Raw genomic sequence first — 17,910 nt, forward strand, 5'->3', positions numbered from 1 at the left:
GTAAACCTAAGATAGAGATAAGAATTACATTAAACTTTTATTCCATTTTCATCAAATTTTAACAAAACATTTTAAATTATTCCTATTCCCCTCCATTTTCACTGAGAAAAAGGTTTCCATAGCAATTTCTGACTAGACATTTGGATGATGACATATGCAAGTTATGCATCATTTACCAACCCGAGGTGCTGCTATAACTTTGTCAAGTTTACACTCATTGCTTAATGTTAATTTCTGCTGAGTACCCATGGGGCTCTGGCTAAGCAATGCATCTTGGGCTACAGTGGGGCATGCCTGATATTAGCAAGAGTTGGGATTTTAAATTTAGAATCACACAGAGTAAGGTATGGCTGTTTCTGCACAGGTGCAATGAGAGGAGAGATTTTAATACCTGGATAATATATATAAGCCCACAGAAGCATATACAAACATGTTAAATACGTTTCAGAAAAGTAATTGGATAAAAATATTTTAAACACTGCAGGGAAACAGTCACAGGTTTCTCAAATTAAATAACATACAAGATTTAGTAATAGACCTAACAGGAGGTGTGAGTAAAACTACGTCAGTAGAATCACCACTTTTTCCATTATCTGTAGGGAGAGGTATTGTATCTATTTTGGATCTCTGATTAAGGGCTTTATATCCCAAAAGCTTAGGCACTTTCTATCTATGTCATTTGTCTAATACAAGAAACTTCCTCTGACCACAAACATAGCCTTTTTTGATTTTCAAGTTTTGAAAAAAGCACATTGAAAAGAAATATAGTCTTAGAAAATATGGAAGTTAGAGATTATGAACTTCTGTTCTCACATATGAACTTCACTCCCTATTCACATCAAAGTCAGATAATTTGGGTTACTATTGCAAGCTCTTCAACTGTTTCTACAAAAGTGTTTGGGAAGAGATAGCATAACCCATAGACATTACTCATGGTTATCATATAATTCTGACTGTTGTACTCAACTAAACGTTGTATTAAAGAGGGAAAAGTTCAATTGGACTAGATGCACATTTTAATATGCCTATCTGTTTCAAATCTGGCAACAAGAGTAAAACTCAACTGACAGGTCTACAACTTAAATGAAACAGCAATAAAATTTGATCATTGACTATTCTCAATGTTTGCAAAATCTGGAATCAGATTAGGCAGAATTACTAGGCTCAGTTCATGTCTTAGCAGACACTTGTATAGTTTTTTTAAAATATTACTTTTAAACATTTTCTGTATATTCAACATAGAAGTGTTTAAAGCCTGACTGAAGTTTATTTCTGATGAACAGACTGACATAATTCAAACTGGAATCGTTCATGACGATCATGACTGTGAAAAAAATGAACAAAATTTAGAATTCCATTGTGTAATTCGGTCAGAAGATAGAGAAAAAAAAGTCTGGGATAAAATCTATTTTGATTCATTTGGTAATGCAAAGCATTACCAAAATTGCATTCTCTGAAACACCTTGAGAAGAAAATTGAGAAATTCCAGTTGTATGCTAATTGAATTGACAACAGATGTGGTCACAGGAATAATATAGTGCTAAAGGGAATCAAAGGGGATGAGATCTAATAGATGGTTAGTTCACTTTTGTTGATAAGAACAAAACACAGCAGAAGAGACTGTAGAAAAGAGAAATAAGCCAGTGTTAGTAACTCCTTTTAAGACCTGTCACAGTTCTTCCTGTAAAAAAGAAGCACATTCCTGAGGCAATATATTAAAGCACTGTTAATAAATTGAACAGAGGAGTTAGTGAAATTAACAAATATTGCACAGCCACCTTGAGTTTGGGCAATGACACTTGGGCTAATAATAATAATTTAAAAAAAAAAAAATTTCCTTATGAAATGACTGTGACAGTAGGTAGGAAGGTCCAGCAGAAGTTGTATTTTTTGTCCGTCGGTGCTTAGAATGGTGAGTAATGTGTTTCCACGGAGAACCAAGCATGTAGGATAGAACAAAGTTGTCTATGATGAATCGGCAGTTCTTGAAAACTTTAAATTCCTAGGAAACACAAAACTGTTTACAATTTTTATAAGATTTCTTTTGTAAATAGCAAATAATTTTAAAGTATATTGGCACTCCCATTTTTTGCTTCATTTTGGCAACTTGCTGAACATATCTTGAAAAGATATCCTCTTGACATTTGCCAAATAACCTTTGAGAAAACTTTTTACATGTTTTATTTTTTCCAATATAATTATTCCTCCTGTGATGCTCTTTGTTTTGGTTGCTTTTCTGGGAAAAATTCTTCTTCATGCAATCTCCATAATGCTACAGAAAATAAACCCATTTTAAAGTGTGTAAGAGAATGGGAGAAAGTGCTTTAAAGATGACTTGCATGGCTTTTGCTTCCCATCCTAATTCAGCTATTCAAAAAGGCAAGGGACATTATTTTAAACAGTAATTCTGTACCATTGTCCCAGAGAACACACAACAGCATTCTGCTACTGTCTGGTGAATATTAAGTCACGATACTTACCTTTTTGGATGGCTGTGGGAGTCATCTTGGATCATTTAAGTGAATATAGTATTGTAAAAAAGACGGTATTGTAGAAATATAAATATTTCAATTGTCATTCTGCTAGTTATTACAAGCAAAATACTTATTCTGTCTTAAACATGTCAAGACTATTAGAGTTTTCATTAGACAAAATTGCTTAGTCTTAAATATCTTAATGAACAAATTATTTAAAAACAAAAGAAAACCTTTTAAGTGGAATGACCAGTCAATCTAGTGTCTGTGTTTCACCTCTATGGCACTATCTAATGATTACAAATGTACACATTTTTAGTTTCACATGGCATTATATATGCAATAGTATCTGCTACTTCAGTCTCTATAGAAGAGTTTGGATTGCTTACACAGACACACACTCCTAAACTATAGATAAGATGATACAGATCTCTATAAAGGAAAACTGTAAACATTTTTCTGCCTAAAATGAGTTCATGCTCAAAAGCTAACTGGAATTTCTTCATAAATACACATGAAAAGCATTTCTGAGTAAAGAATTAAATTCAATTTCATTGTACTTTTGTTGACTTATTATATCGGAAGAGTTGGATCAAAATTTGTAAGTATATGTTTATACATTGTATTTAATGATCTTAGTGGCAATCATAATTATAATACGGAACACTGATAGTAATATATCTCTCAGCAAATATATGTTTAACTATTTTCCATCTCAGTTTAAAACTGCCTTACCTAAATTATTTTATAACATTTATACAACAGAATGAAGTTTAGTAAGAGAGTCTTTTTCAAGCTTCCTGAGCCTAAGGTTCCCATAGTTAGAGCACAGGGACACAATAAATGCACTCATAAAAGAAAAAAAAAAATGTACATATCTGAGTTAACACTTGCAAATAACCCAAAACTGCTGGCACACATTGATTTGAAGAATGTAATCGTTCATAGGTATTATAGCCTCCATACAACAGTTGCATTAAAATAATGATTTCTTTAGAAATGTGTTTTAAAATAATATAGCTTCAGTGTTCACTGAGCTCTAAATTAGTAAATGAGTTAAAGACTTGCATTTGAAATTATTTTTAAGAAAAATAAGCATGATACTAATCCCTGTTGAAAATATATCGCAGAGACACCTGTTAGATGAATATTAAGTATGTGATCTTGAGGATATAAAGCCCATAGCAAAGAGACTAAACCTTTCAAATGGTTTGGTATTTCACATTTTTAATATTCTGCACTATGACTTTCCTTTTGTATGTAGCACAATCATTAGTTGTAGTATGATCTTTAATAATACAGGTAACTAATGTTTAGTAGCTCCCAGCAGTTACTTTTAAGTTGGTAACTAACAGTGCTTCAGAAATGAAAAGCAAAATTTTTTCTTACCTCTAGGTGCCACCTGTAGAAACTGTTTATGAAGTGTAGTAAGTTGTGAAATAGTTAGAGTACCACTTCCAGAGGTCTCTACATGAGGAGCATGTGGTAAAGGGACAGGGTCAGGCATCATTTTTACATCACTGCTGATGAAGAAATCTGTTTCTTCTAAAGTCATTTCATATTGGATTTTGCTAGAATTCTCAATATGGTGTCGTGCAACCTCAATCAGCTTTTCAACACTGTGCAAATGGAAATGCAGAAAACAATGAGTACTTTTAACACACAATGTTAATAACTTAGGTTAAAGTTTTAATGTGATTACACTCTGAGAACCTTCCTGAAGAATTACAAATCCTTTGTGTGAATTATGTACTCAGCAATATCATTAAGATGTGTACTGCTCTTTTGGCAGCAACAAATCTTCTGACTGTAGTAAGAAATTTATATAAAGGCAGATCTAAGCCACAGAAGACACCTGATGGAAAAATATGAAAGGATGATACTTTCTTTATTCTATAAATTGTATAGGGTTGGAGCATACATGTTCCAGCTGTGATCATCCTTTACTCCATCTTAATGTCTTGCCTTCTGCTCTGTCCATACATTCTAGATGTACAGAGCATTTTCTAGAGTAACATTGTGGAGGGACATATGTTCTCCTGTTTCAAGTGTAATGAGTACAATCCATACAGTGAAAGAAATCAGCTGTCTATAATGTTCAGTTAGACACAGTTGGGGTGTCAGGTCAAAGGGCATGATGTTCTGTAAATGTTGTGTCTTTGGTAGCTGTTGTTGTCAGGAGAGCCAATAAAACTGTCTGTCAGGCAGAGCGCATTTTCTTTGAGCTATTGCCTACTAGAGTCTTCACATCCTACATTGCTGTCTCTTCTCTTGGGCTTGCCCTGACATGGACCAACTAGTACTGTCCCATGTATCCTTCAAAACTTAGTACAGGCCAGAAACAAGGCAAAGCAACCCCTTTCTCTTGGAAAGGAAAATATTTTAATGATATGGACATAGACCATTCTATATCAGATGGTCTTTGTGTCACAGAGTGGTCCCAAGCACATTTTATTTACTAGAACAGATTTTTTTTTTTTTAATGGACTTTGAAATAATTTTGAGAAATTTTATACATGGTGGTAACAACAGTAGGTGGAATTTTGCAGCATGCGTAAGACATGGGAAAAAATAACCTCACAATCCAAAGTCACAGAAGCCACTAAAGTGATACAGAGGCTTCTACTAAATGGAATAACTGGTTGTCTGCTGATGTTCATATATCTGCTAAAACTGTGGTCTAGAAAAACAGCATGATTACTATTGCCAGCTGAACCTTCTAATCATCCAAGAAGTGATACTCAGGTATTTAAGATCAAAGTAAATTCCAGATTATGAAATGAAATTATTATTTTCTATATTTTTTTTCCAAATTATTTGCTTCTGTATAAAAAACTATCTGTATTAGCATAGCTAAAAAAAAAAAAAAAAGTTCCTGTTTAAAACTGGATATACATTACCTGGATGTTTCTGCCAGGAATCTAGATCCAAGCCACTTTTCCATATCTTTATAAGCTGCTTCTGCTTTCATTGTTAGCTCTTCAAGAAATGCTAAAGCTTTTTCTTTTAGAAGCTCTAGTCGAGATATTGTGGCTATCTCTGTTTAAATAGTAATGTCATAATAATTATTATTTATAAAATTTGAGGAAAATTCTCAGTCTTAAGGACCTAAAGTTTAGCATGTTAACCTGTGTTTAGGCAGAAAAATATTTATTTAATTTCTCACATTATTGAACAAATTGTTTTTCAGAGTCACCCCCAATGCACCATGTATTTTAGAAAAATGTGTCTTCTATAAGCAGCAGAATTCACAATGTAATAAATATCTTAATAAAACTAATACAGTGGTGCAGGGGATTTTTCAGTAGACAGTGACATAGAACTAAATTAATACTACACAGCATCAAATCTAAAAGCTTAATTATGCAAGTCTGAGTATCCTGTTGTGGGTAAATATTAAAGGAAACACATCTAAATCATTTTGTTAATCACAATACAAGTTTGCTTTACTGCTTCTAACCTCCAGCCCTTTAAAACTAACCTCACTGGGTTTGCTCCAAGCTTTCTACACATGACTGTTTTATACCCTAAAAGTCAGGTTTTATTCTAAAAGAGTTTGGTTAGTAAGCACTAAGAAAATAATTCACCCCTACCAAAATTATGCATAGACTAAAAAAATGATCACTTTTTCATTGAGAAGCTAATACATAATAAATAAAATAAAATAAATAAAATAAAATAAAATAAAATAAAATAAAATAAAATAAAATAAAATAAAATAAAATAAAATAAAATAAAATAAAATAAAATAAAATAAAATAAAATAAAATAGGCAGCTAAAAAGACAAGAAATTGGGGCAGGTCAGCAATGTCCAAAGTGAAAAGGATGCCAACCAGACAAAAAGACACCTGAAGTAATGTATTGAGAGACACAGGAAAAAGGCACTGAAAGACGTTTAAAGCCTTACAAAAGAAAAGCGAGAAAAGAAGACAAGTAGCTAGAGATTATTTTCAATCCTGAAGGCAAATTTAGTGTTCAACTTGATTTTTCTTCACATTTAACATTCTGTACTGCAGAATCTTTGAAACAGTTAATATTATTTAGCAATTGGTACAGGGAATTCAAAGACTGCAAAAATATTTATATTATAATCACTCCATAGGCTACTAAGTTTTCAAAATACTTAGGTTTGAGGCTAAAACATTCTTTAGGCAATCAATGTAGAAAGATGGAACTGCAAAAATATGAGGCATGTCCTTTTAATGTTATTTCTCAGCAACAGTACAATGCAACACTGCACACTTTCTGTTTTGAGAAAGAAAGAGTTGACATTCCAAATTTTAAACATAGAACTGATCGAGTCTCACAGACAGTTATTTTATTTGATGGCAAAGATGTAAGAGTAAAGGTTCTTAGCAACTGAAAGTATTTTAGATGATGCTTTGTGCTTGTCTAGTTACATTTCTTTACTACAGTTCAAGGCTGCCTTTTTTATGACCTCTTTACAGTTTGAGTAGTGCTGTCAGCATGCTACAAAGATAGGTGTATGACAATTTTTGTCTCCCTGCATTTTCAGAAGCAGGTACTGTGCAGTCCACTGATGAAACTGCTCTCTTAACAGTAGCAGAGTAAAAGACTTATTGATGTAACAGAGAAATGGAATATAAAATCAACCTTAACAATTTAGCAAGTGCCCACAACTAGTGACTTTGCACCTATATCTTTATAACCAAAAGCACAAGCATCCAGTTACCATAGCTGCAAATGAAACTATGATCCTCAAATGTACTAGCTATGTGTCTGTGAAATACAAAGTGTAGCTCAAGTGTCTAGTCTTCCTTAGATTCTTGGGTTTTTTTTGTTAAATATAAGACAAAAATGAAGCAACCTAAAGAAAACAAGACGTGACAATTAATCACTAAAATTTGTCTTCATGCTATTAAGATCTTCAAAGTCACTACCATTCCTCTTCTGATTATCCCAAAATCTTAGAATATTGATTCCTAAGGTGTTTTTGGATTAAACCGCATTGAAAGTGGTAGGTGTACAAGCGTTTGGTCTGGTGTGGACCTAGAGAAGCCTTATGAATTTGTGTTTTGTTCATTAACTGCTGTTTGCCCTCTACTCTTCTAGATATATACTATGCAAAAAAAAAAAGTTAGCCCTGCCAAGGAGGTAACATAGACGATGATGGGCTTGCCAACTGTTGACAACCAGTATATCTAAGGGCTGGGTTCTAGCTTCCCTTTAGTGAGAAAGAGGTCTTTTTCTTCTAGTCTAAACCCATCTTGAAAAAAAAAGAAAGGACTTCTGCTTTGGGCTGAAATTGACTAGTTGGCTTGGAAGTTACTGGGTAAGACAAAGAGACAAAGTCTGAACAACACATAGTTTTTGGAAGAGTCTGTCTGAAAAGGGGTTTGTAAGAATAAAAATAAAATCTGTGTCTTGCTGCTTGAATCCCATGGAGCCTGAGGAACAGGAAATTAGAAAGAAGAGCATCAATGAAACATATAATTGTGAACAAATTCTTTCCCAGATCAATATATTTCAAATACCGATTAAATTCTATTGAGCAGTGAAGAGTGGCTAACCACCTATGTGAAACTTATTCTCTCATGACGAATATTTGCTTAGTCACGGAAAACAAAATCAAATAAAATGAAATAGAAGAGAATAAAAAGAATGACAAACTCATTTCTGTTTTAAATATATTTTATATTTAAATATATTACTACAAAATCACTGATGACTACCATCCTAAAGAATTCAGTGATTTCTCCAGACACTTCCTTTTCCATAATTGTATCCATTTTCCCAGGAAAAGTTTCTGGCTAGTTTTTTGATTATTACACTGCCTAAATCACCCCGACAATATAAGTAACCGAATAGTAACATACCCTCATGTTTCAAGGCACTGAAATATTCTTTCTTTATTTTAACCATCAGTTCTTGTTTCTTTAATTCTTCTGGGGATATAGAGACTGAGCCATCTTCAATTGTAGAAGGCGGGCCTGCAGGAAAACAGACCTCTCACAGTCTTTGGGTTTTGCTCAGAAGTTTGTGGATCTGTATATGCGCTCCCTCACAAGACAGCACATTTTGTCACATGGGAAATGGCACTTTCCACCTTACTTGATGTAACCGTTAATGAGACTACAAAAGTGATTACTCAAGTGTCTTATTTCAACATACTTAGATTTCTTCAAATGTGATTTGCATATGCAAGACATGCTAAAATTAACACACATAAAATTAATCCAGCATATACAACTGTATTAAAATTAGTTAAATAACATCCTAAAATGTATTTCTGAATGGAAAATCATGACTGAATAGATGTGCCTCTGTTGTGATGCCAGATGGTCAAAATGTCCTCTTTGACCCTAAAAGTACACAAATTTATTTTGAAAGGTAACTGTTCCTTCTGGAGCAAATTCAAGTTTAGGAAACCATAGTAAAAATGCTGTGGTAGTAAATATGATTGGTTATCATCAAAGCAGTGAAAAGAACAATAATACTATTTTAAAAAATCAGAATATGTGAGACAAAAAAAAAAAGAGTTATATAATTTCATGCCTTTCTAAACCATTCTGCTAGATGATTTTCAGCTTGTTTTACCTTACATACCTATGAACAGACATTGTAAAGGATTTTTTCTTGTTTTTAAAGATTGCATGAAATTCTTTAGTCACAACACTTTGACTACTACTCAAAAATATTAAAATATTTGTAACTGCTTTGACCTAGAAGAGTAGATGGAGCTGTTATGGAAATAAATAATGACATCTGCATGATATGTAAGGTCAACATAAAGCAAATGGTCCAATCTGGAAGTGATAACATTACATCTGTTAATTTGTATCACTGTTTAATCTGTATCACTGCACAGCCTACAGCTGTACCTTAGGGAATTATTCTGTCACAGGACTACAGTAACACTGTATTTGGCACTATGTTCATACTTCAGTTACAGATACATCAGTTTATAATTCATCTTCTACCATGAGGAATGCACAGCTGAGTTCTATTTGCCATTCTGTCACTTTACAGTTTTGTGACTTCAGGTAAGTCATCTAGTACCAGATCTGAACCAAAACTCGGTTCCAAGAAGCAATTCACAAACTCCAACCTAGCCACCTCGTATATGATAGGTTATAGCTGCTGATTTTTCATCACAAAGCTTTTCCAGAAATCTGAAAACCTGCTACTGTCTTGGCTGGATTGATGAGCTAAGCACACACACGAGGCTCCCTGAGGCTCACAAGTGAGGTGTCCATGTCGCTATTTGCAGGGCTATTCTACTTCACTCTGCTATAAGCAGAATCAACCGGAGAGAGACCATTGACTACAGTGCAAACAAAATGTCGCTCAAAGAAAAAAAAAAAACAAACAAACCAGCTGCTTTACACATAATAACTCTGCAGTTACAGCTTTCTCACTTGGAAATGCAGTACCTGAATTTCAGGCTACCCTCACACCTGCAGGTCTTGAGCCCCTCTCTTACTATGTGGAATGTCTTTACAAAAGGCACGAGGCGTAGGCTGCCAGCCTCGCTTCCTGCTGAAGCTCTGACATTTTGCAGAAAGAAGGGGAAGTTACTTAAACCACTACCTGCTCAAGGAAGTATTTATGAAAAAATGTATGAAGAGCATTGCATGTCAAGATTCCTCCCAGCAGACTGCCTGAACTGCTGTGCTAAAGAGATAGGGTTCTCTAGGTCTGATTCACTTTTGCAAATAAATTTTGTATTCTTATCTGTTTGGACAGATTCTTGCCAGGCCTATGTGCAACACCTATCTCAATATGAGTCCGCTCTTTTTTAGGACTATGTGTGCCATTAGATTTTATGTTCTTTATTCACACTGTGTTACAGTTATATGTAAAAATTATGGACCTTGATAGATCCATGCTACTATCAGGCTGATTAATTATTTCCAAAACACCTTGGGGTATTGGAAAATTTATCCATTCTATTCCAGTACTTTTATTTTAATATTTGAAATATTTTGACGTATGGCTGGAAAGCAGGCAGAATGTAACGGAATTTTATTTAATTTTATTTCATAAACTAGTTCTAAGTCTTCAATTCCAAAACAGCGCAAGGAGAAATATTACTAATTACTTTCTAGGTTCTGTTTAGAATATTTATTCCTATGTAATAACAACAACACCACATATGATTAAAAAAATGCAATGGCTATTCAAAAGCCTCCACACTCCTTTATTACTACCAACTTTTCATACTGATATGTCACACTTGAAATTGAAAAGGAGGAATTAAAACCAAATCAAATGTCTTCACTTACTCTTTCCTGTATTACTGACATTTACATTTCAGTAATTTCAAGCACTGCTAAACCAAAGCCTGAATTTCAAATACCTTTCTTTTTAGTAGCTGATTTGGCACCTTTCCCAGTAGCTTTGCCTGAATTTTTCTGTGATGATTTCAGGTCTTCCAGCTGCTGACGTTCTTCTTCTTCCTCAATTTCTTTAGACCGTATTTCAGTGGTTACCTTGGCACCATAGTCACACATAGTAAAGCACATAGTATCAATACTGTGCAACTACAGTTTAAACAGCCTATACTTACTGGAAGTACTTGCTGAGACATAGACACATAAAATAAAATAAAATAAAATAAAATAAAATAAAATAAAATAAAATAAAATAAAATAAAATAAAATAAAATAAAATAAAATAAAATAAAATAAAATAAAATAAAATAAAATAAAGGAGATATTTTAACTAAGTACATTGATTACGTTTTGATTATTTATAAACCACAAAATTCTACAGCAAAAATGCAAGATGGGAAAATAATGGTTTTAATTGTTGTAGCCCATCATGTGTAATCTTGAAGAACGTGAGAAACGTAAGAATCAACAGTATGCAAAGCAAGACTACAGTTCCACCATAAGAGTGCAGAACTTAACTTATTTTTAAATGCTCAAAAAGAAAAAGTGAACCTACGAACCAGCCTTTTCAAAAGACCACCTAATTTACTTTCCTCTATATATAGAAAAGAATGTAACAATAGTTTTTGAAGTTATGAAAGCTTTGAGCAAACATTGCATTACAGGATAAAATTTTTCCCTCTTCTCATACTTCTGTAAGGGATAAGGGGTTTGCTTATCATGGAAGAAGTAGATATATAGAGTCAACATTAAAATTATTTGTCTCAGTAACTGAACAAAAGAGTCAGTTGTAAATACAGAGGTGCTGGAGAACTGATAATACATGGATTCCAACATTTTCCTCATAGAAACACAAACTTATTCAATGGAAATATCAGTGGCAGAGCAAGAGGCATGAAATTGAGACACACTGTGCAAAGGCTGTGCATTTTGACTGCACACTGAATGGGAGGCTTTGTCCGATCCAGAAATGTTTAAGTAAATATAACGTTCCTTACCATATTTGATACTGCTGTTACTGCTGCTTGACATGTATCAGTAATAAGATTTTCATCTTTCCCAAAAGTGGCCTTTCCACTTTCAGAAGAATTCTCATCCTTAGCACTCTTCTGTAGAGCTGTCTTACTTTTTGACTTGGTAACACTTGTTTCTGATGAAGGCAGTTTCCAAGAAACTAGAGGAATCCTTAAAAATATAACATAAGGCATAATTTGTGCACCTCTTTATAAAAAGTGTTAATTTATAGCTATATCGGACAATATAGTAAGAGAATGAGAGTACTATTTTCAAAACTTGCCATAGCAACAGAAAAGGGATGAACTTTCCTTACGACCAAAGGTGATAAAATGGATGACTAGAAAAATGGTTTGTTAACTAAAGAAGATAAGGAATAATAATAGATGAATAAAAGTACATTAAGAGACAGTGTGATCTGCTGATACATTCCACAAGGGCTAGAAGTACAGTCTCATTACTCAGATGGTTTCTAAGTGAACTGTATTTAAAAAAGCAGCTACCATTATTGACAGCATTTTTGATATTGTGAATTTAATTGATGATATCTCTTTAAAATGGCATTCAGTTCTGTGCGTCTTTCATTGTTGCTTTGACTTATACTTGCTGTTATATATCCCTTTTAATTTTGTTTGTCTGTGCAAATTTTAAACCTGTTGATGTTCCATAATAATATTTAACTTAGTTATGTGAAGATTGTGCTTGAAACTGTCAGCAACACAGAGGGAAGCAGTAAACATTTCTACAGCAGATTCCTTTCTAACTCAGCTTTTTAAATGTTTTATAATTCAGAAATGTATTAGTGAAAATTATATAGGTAAGTCAGTAAAAAAACAGGGATAAATTAAAACTGTGAGATGATTCAAGATTCATTATTTGAATATAATGTCTGGTTAAAAATTCCTATTTACCTGTCATTTGAAATATACACATATGTATTTTCACATACACCCACAAAGCTAACAATACATTGTATATATTTGTATTTGTATAATTCAGTGCATTTCTACCTTCTTGATTCATTTTGATCTTCTTTCTGCTTTACATCAATAATATTTAACAATGGGATTCTAGTAAAATCTTGACTGTCCTCTGTTGGGATTTTTCCTTCCATTGCCCTATAATAGTCATGAAGAAGTCTCTTTGTATCTTGGAAACGATCCACTTCAACCTCAAGAAGAAAGAACAGAAAGATTGTAATTCGAAACAGGACAGAACAAATTTCTGTTATGTTTTTAAATACATGATAGCAAAGTGATCTAAACCGTAAGAGTTTGAGGGAGAACAATGACCATAACCATATTTGTTTGAAAATTTGCAGTGTATTTAATGCATACTTCTTCTTGCATCTATAATGTCTTCACAGAGATATTTCTAAGGTTTAATAAAATTCTTAGTTGTTAGAATAGGAAAAATTATTTACAATAAATAATAGTTGATGCATTAAATTCAGTTATAATATATTTTGCTGTATATGTATTTCCATACTAGACGCATACCAGTACCAACATTTCATAGGCATCTTTTGGTTCAAAATAATTAAAACCCTTAATAGCACAAAATAAAAAGAGTTAAAAGTGAAGCAGAAAATTTTACAAGCCATGCGTTTTTTTTGGACCAAAGAAATCAACAGACTTTCCACACCCAAGTATCTTGAAGATCTTTTTGTGTGAATTGTCTTGGAAGAAATCCAGTATGGTTCAAAAAACATTTAACACCTGTCATGTTTTGATTTATTGATACAGGATGGTGTTAGCTTCTAACTGAAAAAACAGTACTAAATATTCATGGGAAAATGCACAAAACCACATTCACAAAATGAAGGATAAAACCTTTGTGGTATAAACCAACACATATCCATAAGATAAGGAGAAAATATCTTATTGTATAACAGTGTGTACACAGAATGGCAGGAAAGAAATCTGATAAACAGCATTTATACAAATTTGTATGTTTATATAGTAAAAGAGCCACCTGGGGAATATATGTAACTTCCCACAGAAAACCCACAGAAAATTCAAGACCGAAGCAGCCTATTTTTAGCTGTTTCTCAAACAAAGCCATAACATAAATATATAGTTATTATATTTTTCATTCTGTAGTTTTAGCATCAATAATTAATTTTTTTAGGGAGTATATACTAAGTAAAGGAAGTAAAAATGTTGCATTTTTCCTTAGGGAAAAAAAAAGCTTATTATGGGTAATACATGTATTTGTAATTTAAATTGCCATTCTGCATATCCACATAAGACACATCAAATCAGACTCATAGTGAATCTCCTCTGGATTGCATCATACCTGTCCATGAAATTCTGCCAGAAAACAATTAGGGTTGCAAAGTTATACATGCATACAAAAGGAGAAAAATAGAAGATATAAGCTTAGCAATATTACTTTAATTTGTCTCCCTTATGCATATAATTTAAGATATATTTTTAAATATATTTTTAAAATTTTAAATATAAATATCCTTATTTAAATATAGTACATAGTACTATAGTATATAGTACTATATAAATATAGTACTTTTTCAGTTAGTCAGCAGTTACTCTACATTTACCATAGAATATAAAATCATAGAACCATAGAATATTGTATGGGATCCACAAGAATCATCAAGTCCCCCATACAGTACAACCAAATCTGGCATATATACAACCATATTCAGACCTCTCTCTTGAGTTAATAATTTAACAGAGTTAATAATTAACTTAATATAGCAACTGACTACTTCACAAGCTTTACTTAAATCACCACAACACTCATGTCTCATAAGAGTGTGGTTCCCATGTTTAGTAAGCACATAGAAATAAAACAGAGAACTAAAGGGCAAGAAGCCCAGCCTAAGCTGCTTCGGCCTGATTTTTCAGCCAAATTATCATCACATGGCACATGTTTAAAACATCGTCTTCATTGTCTCCCTTACAGTCGCCAAAACTTTCACAGAATGGTCATTCAGAAAAGCCTGTCTAATGTAACCTGCTCTAGCCCAGTCTATTCCAGCCCTGACATAAAAAAACATGTATCCACCTAGAACAGCAGTCACAGGGAAATTTTACTTTACTTCAGCAACTGAAGTAATTAATAGTGTGGCTGAATAAGAAGAAAGGCTTAAGGTGGACCAGAGGAAAGCCAACTAACTGAAGACAGTCTCTTGAAAACTTTAAAGTTAGGTGTTTGAAAGTTGGGTCATATTTGAATGGATTTTCTCAATAGCAACAAATGACACTGCATTTTCAAAAAACATTTTTCTTTTTCAGTCTGAAGGAAACATTTCAAGCTGCACTGGTGATGTAACAAATGAAATAATTTTATGTGAAATACACAACAACCTGAACAGCAAGTGAGTCTACAGCAGCAGTTAATTATGTAGTTCGAAACTTAAGAGCAGATGTCAAAATTATCACAGAAGGATAAACAGCTCTAAGATTTGTATTACAAAAATCAGATTATTCACTTGGCTGATAAAACCACAAGGACTACCAATATATATTGCAGATTGAAAGCTGAAAAATAACCATGCCTGCCTGCAAAACCAGTTAAATTTATTGAATGCCATCTACTTCTAATCTCTAACTTTCTAGATAAATTCAGAAGAGGCATGAATATCTGCTTAACTAATTATTCATCCTTCACTTATTCGGAACCAACTGTATGAAATTCCTCTGAGGCTTACTGTCCTCCAAATCTGTTTTGTTGTCCCCTTCTATTGCAGACTCCGTAGTAGAGCCATACCTGCATGAGCGAAAAGAAATGGTTCATCGCAATCCCCCTACGATCTGGTAACCAGCCATCATTCATGATATCAGTACGTTCCTGCTCAGCTTCTTCCCTTCTGCTATCACAGATATCCCAGAGAAAATCCCTTAGGTCCTAAAACACAAAATCAAATATGAGAAATAACTATGAAAGAAAACATAAATGTATTTTTTAATGTTTATTATTAAAAATCATATATATTGCTTGTGCCTAGGGAATCTTCCCCTTTGGATCTTTTTCTTCATTGCTATAAATGTCAAAGCTTGGTCAAAAAGTTATGTGCTTACAGGGAGCTGACAGAAAGTAGCTTGGGAAATATGCCAGACAGAAGGATTCAAAAGTATGAGATCAATGTATAGGAAGAGGACAACGCTAGGCTGCCTTGCTTTCCCCGGGCAGAGAGACCTATCTAAACTAGACACAGATAGGAGAATATGAATAGTTAAACTCTGCACCAACTTTCCCCTTGAATGGTTTGCTAACAAATACAGCTATGAGAAGAATACTCTAAGGGTATGTGCAATATGAAAAATTCTAAGAAAATTATGTCAGAGTTCAAATATTCTTCCAATTTGCATAGCTCCTTTCCATTTTTCTTTAACGTGGATGGTTCTTTATAACTGAGGGCTCTTCAACTAGTGACTATATCTGATAGCTGATACATCTGATATAAGCACATAACTGATGGGATTGAGGACCTACTAAGCATACAACAACATGCATGCAAACACTTCCCCATTGCCATATCTGCATGGAAATAGCGTGACAGGCCTTTATGTAATAAGAGGAGATGGGAAGAGTGCTACTAAATGCAGTGCTAAGGTAAGCTAAAATCAGCTGTCTCTCAGGCCCCAATAAAGTCTACACCACCTGACTTGTTTGTAATAAATAGAAGTGGCATTCCAGACTACCAGCCCTGCACTGAGAAGCTTAGGTTTCAGGTGATAAGTGATTCCTGATTGACCATATCTTGGTCTCAGCCTAGTATCAGAGAATCATAGAATCATTTAGGTTGTAAAAAGCTTTTAGGATCATCAGATCCAACCATTAACCTAACACTGTGAAATCCACCAGTAAACCAGGTCCCTAAGAAACACAGTTACATGTCTTTTATGCACCCCCAGGGATGGTGACTCAACCACTTCCCTGGTTAGCCTGTTCCAATCTTTGACAACCCCTTCCACGAAGAACTTTTTCTTAATATCCAATCTAAATCTCCCTTGGGGGAACTTGAGGCCATTTCTTTTCATCCTATAGCTAATATATCAGATCCTCTTTCTCTCCCCGTGTCCAAAGTCTTCAGACAAATCCAGTTGTCCTCTGTTGGACAAAAGCCACAGAGAATCTGACAAATGAGTAGTCCCTGAGCTACATAACACATCAGTGATGACATAGATAGTAGGTAGCCAAGGTGAAGGCTATCAGATACTCATGGCTGGCCCAGCACTGTAGGATATACACATAAGGATATGCTACCGAATAAAAAAAGATACAAGCATACAACTTATATCTTTTGCAGTGGTGGGATGACCTTCGCTGGTTGCCAGGTGTCCACCAAGCTGCTCTATCACTCCCCCTTCTCAAGTGGACAAGGAGAAAAAAAATATGATAGAAAAGCTCATGGGTCAAGATAAAGACAGGGAGATCACTCACTCATTACCATCCTATGCAAAACAGACTCAACTTGAGGAAATTGATTTAATTTATTGCCAATTAATAACAGAGCAGAATAGTGAGAAGCAAAAGTAAAAACACCTTTGACCCATCCCCTCTTCTTCCTAGGCTCAACTTCACTCCTGACTCTTCTACCTCCTCCATCGCCAAGCAGTGCAGGGAGGATGGGGTATGGGGGTTGTAGTCAGTTCATAACACTTTGTCTCTGCTGGTTCTTCTTCCTCACGGTCTTCTGCTGCCCCAGGGTGGGTTCCCTCCTAAGGTATACAGTCCTCCATGGTCTTCTCCAACATGGGGCTTTCCCACAGGCTGCAGTTCTTCACAAACTGTTCCAGCATGGGTCTTTTCTACAGGCTGCAGTCCTTCAGGAACAGACTGCTCCAGCCTGGGTCCCCCACAGGCCACAGGTCCTGCCGGAACAGTTGCTCTTCTGTGGACTCCTCTCTACAGCCCGCAGTTGCTGCCAGGAGCCTGCTTTGTTGTGGGATCTCCACAGGTGACATCTCTCTTCAGGGTACATTCATCTGCTGTGGTACAGAGTCCTCCATGGGCTGCAGGGCAGATATCTGCTTCATTGTGGTCTACTAAGGCCTGCAGGGGTACAACCTGCATCACCATGGCCTTCTCCACTAAC

General features: G+C 34.5%; 1 protein-coding gene across 1 annotated transcript in view; it reads right to left on the reverse strand.

Annotated features, from left to right (window-relative positions):
• Positions 1-1,977: 1,977 nt before the first annotated feature.
• The window catches only part of SPEF2 (sperm flagellar 2), a 56,221-nt gene continuing 40,288 nt past the window's right edge, over positions 1,978-17,910 (reverse strand). The window contains exons 22-29 of the mRNA XM_082074898.1: positions 15,579-15,716; positions 12,854-13,014; positions 11,828-12,014; positions 10,796-10,928; positions 8,313-8,426; positions 5,375-5,513; positions 3,864-4,093; positions 1,978-2,017 (exon numbers count right to left, since the gene is read on the reverse strand). Coding sequence (XP_081931024.1) covers positions 1,995-2,017; positions 3,864-4,093; positions 5,375-5,513; positions 8,313-8,426; positions 10,796-10,928; positions 11,828-12,014; positions 12,854-13,014; positions 15,579-15,716 — 1,125 coding nt within the window. The 3' untranslated portion in view covers positions 1,978-1,994. The remainder of the gene's footprint in view (positions 2,018-3,863; positions 4,094-5,374; positions 5,514-8,312; positions 8,427-10,795; positions 10,929-11,827; positions 12,015-12,853; positions 13,015-15,578; positions 15,717-17,910) is intronic.

The sequence above is a fragment of the Streptopelia decaocto genome (assembly GCF_964273445.1).
Source record: "Streptopelia decaocto genome assembly, chromosome: Z".
Classification (NCBI taxonomy): domain Eukaryota; kingdom Metazoa; phylum Chordata; class Aves; order Columbiformes; family Columbidae; genus Streptopelia; species Streptopelia decaocto.